The 8,166-nt window shown below is 40.0% G+C and overlaps 1 protein-coding gene across 1 annotated transcript in view; it reads right to left on the bottom strand.

Annotated features, from left to right (window-relative positions):
* Nucleotides 1-8,166, bottom strand: part of CSMD3 (CUB and Sushi multiple domains 3) — a 1,166,690-nt gene that overhangs the window by 45,841 nt on the left and 1,112,683 nt on the right. The window contains exons 62-65 of the mRNA XM_077493847.1: nucleotides 6,199-6,272; nucleotides 4,478-4,589; nucleotides 1,627-1,806; nucleotides 117-182 (exon numbers count right to left, since the gene is read on the bottom strand). Coding sequence (XP_077349973.1) covers nucleotides 117-182; nucleotides 1,627-1,806; nucleotides 4,478-4,589; nucleotides 6,199-6,272 — 432 coding nt within the window. The remainder of the gene's footprint in view (nucleotides 1-116; nucleotides 183-1,626; nucleotides 1,807-4,477; nucleotides 4,590-6,198; nucleotides 6,273-8,166) is intronic.

Here is an 8,166-nt window from a genome sequence, read left to right on the forward strand (position 1 = left end):
TACCTTAAAAACAAAAGAGGAAACCAGCAGGTATACAAATTCTAAACAATGCAACGGTACACAATTCTAGAGATCAGTAACATAGGGATTAATAAATAACACAATTTGTTGCTTACCATTTAACTTCGGACTTGGAGTTCCCATAGCCGGTTTAGTTTTATTTTCAAATGGTTTAGAACCAGCTGCAAATAAACATGTGATTCATGGTTAAATATGTTATTAACGTTTTAGGTGTTAACATTTTTTATTATTATTATTATTATTATTTAAGACAGGATGGTTTAAGAGTGCTATATTTGGACAGGTCAAATAACTATTCAAAATGGGTGCACTCAAGTGGATATAAAAATTAAGTGTAATATTTTTCTGGATGCTGACAGACTCAGCAGAATGGGCCTTCCTTGAAGCAAATCTGTTGCAGCAAGGATCTCACAACTTCCAGTACTTTAAAAGATAAAGGTCATATGTACCTACTGATGTTTTAACATGTTCAAAAAGATGCTCTTAAAGTGCCTTCTTTGTTATCACAAGGACAAGGATTTAGCTAGCGCAAGGATTTGCTATCCAAATTCTCAGTTCTCATTTACAAATATACCCCATTTGGTTCCAGTCCACAAGCGGTTGGCCACATACATACAAGCAATAATCCATAGTTTTCTGATTTCCATTTATTGCAATTTGTAAACCTATCATTTAAGTTCTCTATTTTTTGTGTTTTTTTCCCCTAATCATGTTTGTAATAGTCTGCAACACAAGTATAATAATCATAAATTAATCTTCACGGGGGGCACCCAATGTCTACTGAGGGCCACGCCCACTTAACCACTTGCCATGCAGGCCAATTCTGACATTTCTCTGTAAAATTCATCATTTTTTTTTGCTAGAAAATTAATAGAACCCCCAAACATTATATGTTTTTTTTTAGCAAAGATCCTAGAGAATAGAATGGTGGTTGTTGCAACTTTTTTTTTCGCACAGTATTTTTCAAACACTGTTTTTGAGGGGGAAAAAAACATGCTTTAAAAAAAGCAAAACATTTAAGTTTATTTATTTTGTTTCCTTTATTTTTGGGTTTAGATACATTTTAAAGGAGAACTACTTTAAATACATATACCAAGGAAATAGAGATGCCCACCAAAATTACACAGCAGTGACTAATTCGATAAAATGAAATAAAAAAAGCAAGGACAGGAAGCAGAGGCCACACATTCTGAAACCACTGAGCTAAAGCTACTGCTGTCATCCAGGAACAGATTTCAAACATTCCTATCTTGTAAAGAACAACATGGAGGTTAGAGCAATTAACACATTCCCTTGACCTCTTTCTAGCTATTCTTAGACATTTCCTAGAGTTCTTTACCATTATAATAACAATTGCAACTTAAAAATGATTACGGAAAAAAGGCTGCAAAGTTACATAAGGAAGCGACTCTTTTACATTCTGATTTATGTGTTTGTAATAATTATGCTTAATGTAAAACATAAAAAAAAAATACAAATATCAAATAAAATAAAAGGAAAAATGTAGACATATTTTTAAAAATAAAACATTTTCCTTGTAGTTCTTTTTTTTTTCTACCAAGCAGGAATAATTCAAATTTCCGGAGACAAGTAATATTACATTACCTGTGCAAACGGGAACTTTTCCGCTCCATGTGTTATCTGGCTGGCATATTCTGTGCTCGGTGCCTCCTGAGAGAAGATATCCTGGCTGGCAAGTGTAAATTAATGTATAACCCAGTGACGGAAGATCTATTCCAACCACATTTGAATGTAATGGAGACTCTGGCTGCTTGCAGCTGTGGGCTGTAAGACAAAAAAATAGCAACTGATAGAGCATGAAAACTCATTACTATCATTTATGAATGATGTGCCAATAGGGCTGTACCGGCTGGAAAATAATTCTATTATTGACATACAACATGTAATTCAACTACGAGATGATACATTATATTATTATGTGTAGGTGCCTTTTTTATTAAAAGTGTATTTCCACCCTGTGTAGGTTTTCAGAAATACATTTTGCATAAACATACATTTGAAGTGGTTGTAAACCTCAAACATGAAATAGGAACAAAGCATATCCCTCTATAGTATGTGCTTGTCTCAGTTAAGAGCACTAAGTGTATTTTCTGTCTGCTGCTTTGTTCCTCTGCTATCAGCATGAGTCCCTTCTGACAAATCTTCCCGACACTAAGCCCATGTACACACGGTCGGACATTCCGACGGAAAATGTCCGATCGGACCGTGTTGTCGGATAATCCGACCGTGTGTGGGCTCCATTGGACTGTTTCCGTCGGAATATCCGACCGACAAAGTTTCAGAGCTGGGCTATAAAACTTTCCGACAACATGGTCTGATGGGACTTTGTCTGATCGTTTGTAGAGAATTCCGATCGGACAAAGTGCCACGCATGCTTAGATCAAATTCCTAGACCAAAGCTATTGTCTACTAGCCTGAACGTAGTCCCGTCGTAACGAAATAACGTCACAAGTTTCGGACAAAATCCGTCAGACAAAATCCGACTTTAAAGCGGGAGTCCGCCCGGACTCCGCGTTTTTTTTTCTTTAAAAGCCAGCAGCTACAAATACTGCAGCTGCTGACTTTTAAAATAGTGACACTTACCTGTCCAGCGCGCCCGCGATGTCGGCACCCGAAGCCGATTTCTCGTTCGTCTCTTGGGTGCTGCCGCCGCCATCTTGGGTATGGGAATCAAGAAGTGGAGCCTTTCGGCTTCATTTCCCGGTTCCCTACTGCGCATGCGCTGGTCGCGCTGCGCAATAAGGACGGTCCCCGCTGCCTCTGGGATCTGTGTGTTTCCCAGCAGGCAGCGGGGGACTTTCGGAAAAGGGCGTAATCTACGCCCCTTTCCGCAGAGAGCTATCCCGGAAGTGGGTGCAGATACCTGTACTGTACAGGTACCTGCACCCCCCTCCCCCCTGAAAGGTGCCAATTGTTGCGCCGGAGGGGGGGAGGGTTCCGATGAGCGGAAGGTCCACTTTAGGGTGGACCTCCGCTTTAATATGTAGCTCTTCTTTACAGCTACAGCAGGCTCCACTCTTTTGGGAAGTTAACTACAAGATTTAGTGCGTGTCTGAGAATATGAACCCATCTACCAAAACTGTTAGATCAGTTACTAATGTTAAATGATATCTGAGAAGATCTGAATTGCCGTTGGTGTTCCAATTAATTACAAAGGTATTAAGTAGGGTTGAAATCCATCCCAAACGCCATCCTCCATATGCAATCAAACCATACTTTTATAGATCTGGCTCTGTGCACAGGGACCCTGTTATGCTAAAACTAAAACACAAGGATCTTCATCAAACTGTTGAAAAAAATAGAAATGGAGGCACCACACCATTGCTAAGAGGTCCAGATTCAACTGCGTCACAATACAAATCAGAAGGACAATCCAAAAAGTAGCCAGCATTTTTGGGGGTCCAAAGGTGACTGTTTCACCAGGCCTTGATTAAACACAATGTGAACTGTAGCTGCCAAACCAGCTGCTGGCAACACCTGTGCTTGTAATCACTCTGGAAGAAATACTATTAAAATTCCAGCTCCCTTATAGTCTATTCACGTTGTTTTTCATGCCCTGATGAAAAGGGGGCCGATGAACCCCCCAAAACACATGGATACTTTTCCCTGACTTTTATTAAAATTAAGTTGTATCTGGACCATTTAGCAGTGGTGTGGTACTTCAATTTTAATTTTAGTTGCATTACACTACAAGCCTGTGGAGATCTTTTGAGGTGTAGAAGCTGCCTGCCCAAGAACCAGATTATTTACATCAACATCAACACTACCAAGGGTTGGAAGCTCAATTGCCTAAATGCTGTTGTATGTTGTAGCTTTAGCACTACACTGCACTGGAAATATCTGAACTCAATGGCACATCTATTTTTTTGCAGATAAACAATTATGAATGTATTACTTTTATTCACTAAAGACTGTAAAGCATTGCACTCATGGTGAGCAGATCAGGGGGTGCTATGCCAGGCTCCGGCAGATACTCAGTACACTGTCTGCTCATACCTCCCATACAGGCTGGCAGTTACTAAACTGCAGGAAGAATCAATGAATTATGAGAGCGCTCACCAGCACCTTCACAGTTTATTGAGAACTACCTGTACAAGCCATTAGCTGTGGTGGCCAAAGGTACTTTTAGTTTATTAATCTACAGGACCATATGAATAAATAATGGGATTGTGTGGAGTCCTGCACCACCACACTGTTTTTACATTGTGAGAGTGGGTGTGGGAAGAAGATCCTCTGATCACTGTCGCAGAGAGGGGGGATCAGGGAGGGAGGAGGCAGGAACTGGAACATGTTACATGTTCCACCCTAAATACAAGTGGAACATGTAAGAGGGTCAGAGTTTTGAGACTACAAAAACATAACAGGATTTTGTGTATGTAAAGAGGAAGTGCATATGTGACCATACAACTACAATTACAAATATTATGAAACTTACGAATGCACTCAGTGGGCATGCCGCTCCAGGTGAGATCAGGAAGACATGTACGGCTGGTGGATCCATGCAGTAGATAGCTTTTCTTGCAAGAGAACTGAACAACTCTTCCCACCTTATTAATAATGAAAAACAAGAGCACACAAATAAAGAGATTTTATATTGATTTTATATTTGTTGTACTATGTTCAGTACTACAAAAATGCAGTCACCCCCCCCCCCTCAATCCATGCGCCTGGCCCCTAATCTACATGCATGGTGCTGGACGCATGGATTCCATTTGTTTTGAAACAGGCAATTAGATACAGAGGCTCTGATTGGCTTAAAAAAGGGTGCACAGAGCACTGGTGGGCTGGAACAACGGGTGTGGGGGGGGGGGGGATTAGTGTGGGGTTGTGGGTTGGCAGTCTGGAGTGACAGGGGTGTCTGTGGTCAGGTCTGTCTGCCGCCCCCCCAACTGATGGCACCAGCTGACTTGCAGCATTTATAAAGAGATAAAACATGGGGATGTTCATATGTTACAGGGATGTACTAAGTATTTTTTTTGTTTTGTTTTTTCAAATATACAACTAAATGTATTATATTACAAAAGTTGGTAATTGCTTTACTCTCATACAAAATTTTAATGGAATAGAGCAATGTATAGTAAACTTTCCCAAGTAATCAACATGAATTCTAATTTGAACTAATAAAAGGTGAAATCTCACTGTGCTCTATGGGTTTCACTTCATTGCTCTATTCTCAGTTTTATAATAATTATAAAAAGAGAAATAAAAGAGCAAATCAAGGAACAGAATATACAGTAGAACAATGGTTTTGGTTAAAGTGGCTGTATACTCATTTTTTTTACTTTTACCTACAGGAAAGCCTATAGTAAGGCTTACCTGTAGGTTAAAAAAATATCTCCTAAACCTGTACGGTTTAGGAGATATTCCCCTCGGTATGCCCCGCTGACTGCAGCGGTGCATGCGCACAACGGGATTCTCGGCTGAAAGTCCGGCAGTGGCCGGACCCGGCCAGGATGAAATCTCTTGCGCGCATGCGCGGGAGTGACAGGAGCCGCGATACCCGGAAGAAACGCAGAGGGAGCATGTCAGCTCCCTCCGCGTGGATTGGGCCAGATGTCGGGGCCTCGTTTTAAGGTAAGTATTTTCATAATGGGCTAGTATTCGGTGCATACTAGCTCATTATGCCTTTTGCTTTGCAGGTGGTAAAAAAAAATAAAAAATTGCGGGTTTACTACCGCTTTAAAAGACATATTAAAGTGACCCTGTCACCAACATAAAAAATGCTGTCAAAAGCAAAGAAAGTATTTAAAAAAAGCGTAAATGCAGCATTTTTTTCTTTCTATAAACAATTTTTGGTGACTTGCCCTTGTATGCCATAGCCCTCTCCTCTTTTGACAGTGCTGATTACTATCTCTGCTGATCAAGGTCCTCTGCCCTGACATCATCTCCTTATATAACCTTTTATGTAACAGCTGGGGATGAGTAAAAGAGAGTGACAGTCTACTGGGACTGGTCACATCCAAGATGGTGGCACCCAACAGCAGTCTCAGGGCATTTAGATATCTCTACAATATAGACATTTAAAGGTAAATGGCATGCCTATAATTCAATAAATGCATATATAATCTTAGGGGAAGATTGTTGTTGAAATAAATGGTCTGGTAAAAGAGTCTCTTTAATATATATTTTATAGCTATAGAAAAAAGAAACACAAACCTGATAGCCATATGTGTTATTTTGGAATCCATGACGAGGTGTGCCTGGGTTGTCACAAGATGTCCACGTGGGTTCTTAGAAACAGAAAGTCATGAACATGTAAGAAAAACCACAATACCAAATCTTTCTTTTTATTTTTTGTTGAAAATCCATTATCTAAAGTAAAATTCATAGATTATTTTTATCTAGCATCAGGAAACAGAGAGTCATCTTCTATCCTGAGGTTAAAAAGAACAATTTGCTCAAATTCGTTTTCTGTACATCTTAGACACTGAAAAACCCGCTTAGATTTTTGTTCCCACCAGTCACTTCTTACCTCTTTTATGTTATGTAGCTCTTAAATTCATCACATGCTGGAAGAGAAGCCCCTGGTATGTACCATTTTATCTAAAGTACCCCCAATATATTATCTAGTATGTTTGAACATGTTTCTAAGAAACCCTCTAAAGAAATATACCTACAAAGCCTGCTTCAAATAAAATATATTATTTTCAAAAATATTAAACTTTCACTCTGAATTTCATTTTGCACAAAGAAGTACTGAACTTGTCATATGTACTCCACATGGTACACATCTATATTAATAAATGTATATTTTTCAGCTTCTTCCTATTTAGCTCAGGTAGCCACAGTAAGCTTGCCAAAAAGTGTAGCACATAGCGAGCTTTTTCACATGTTGATTTACAAGCCTAGATGTTTTAATCACTTCAGCTCCGGGCCTATTCTCACACTTCTCACATATATGTAGAAATCAGCAAATTTGTTAGAAAATTGCTTGGAATCTCCAAACATTATATATTTTTTTAAGCAGAGGCCCTAGAGAATATAATGGACAGTTTTTCAATTTTTTATGTCACGTGGTATATGTGCAGCTGTTTTTCAAATGCATTTTTTTTCTTGTAAAAAATACATTTCATGAATTTCATTGAATTTTAGTGTGCACAAACACAATATAATTGCTAATTTTTGGGTAAAATATAAAATATGATGGTGGACGGGAGAGCCTTCGAATGCACAGTCAGGGAGGTGGCTGTGGTGGTGGAGGCACCCTTCTGCCACCTGTAAAAGGGATCCAGCACCTAATTAGCTACTAGTATCACTTTTACAACAAAGAGCATCATTGGCTAAAATAAAACCATTCTAGGTATCATCCCAGTATAACCACTTGAACCACCCCCCTGACCTGATGTAACCATAGTGGTTAAAGAGGAAGTAAACCCTGATGAGTTTACTTCCTCTTTGATTCCCTGCACAGGTAAAGCATAATGGGCTACTATGCATCGCATAGTAGTCCATTATGTGTCACTTACCTGACACAGGAGCCAGCGATGTCACCGCTGTCCCCTGTAGTCATGCGCATCCATCTTCTCAGTGGGTCTCGCTGCTCCGCCGCTGTCATTTGGTGAAGCCGTGATGACGTCACTCCCGCGCATGCGCACGGGAGCCGCCACGCGCGGCATATTCGCCGTTGACGGTGCCGTGCTCAGTGCGCCTGCGTGCCGCTGTCTACGGTGCATGCACCATAGACAGTGGTGCCTGTCTTTCAGCAAATATCTCCTATACCTACACGGTCCTTAATCTAGGCTTACCTGTAGGTCAAAGTGTGTTGTAAGGGTTTACAACCACTTTAACATATACAGTATTCTGTATAGGCTCAATTTGCAGAGATAATATGGGTAAGGAACTTTATTTCTAGCTGTGTGACTTTAAATTTCAAATCTCCAAATTTGGCTCCCATCAAAAAATGACTGTCACTTTTTAAAATTAAGGATCATTATCCTGATATATAAGGCCTCATGCACACTGGATTTATCGAAACTGGCGCTGAGAGAATCTGGAGCAGCTGCACATGGCAACGAATCACCTTCTATCTTTAGTCTTATTCAGTTAAGCTTCGAACATCAAAGATAAAAGCTGATTGGTTGCCATGCACAGCGACTCAAGAAGCAGACTGCTCCAGTTTTGATA

The sequence above is a fragment of the Lithobates pipiens genome, unplaced genomic scaffold (genome assembly GCF_037356315.1).
Source record: "Lithobates pipiens isolate NorthernLeopardFrog02 unplaced genomic scaffold, aLitPip1_a1.2 Scaffold_19, whole genome shotgun sequence".
NCBI classification, from domain to species: Eukaryota; Metazoa; Chordata; class Amphibia; order Anura; family Ranidae; genus Lithobates; species Lithobates pipiens.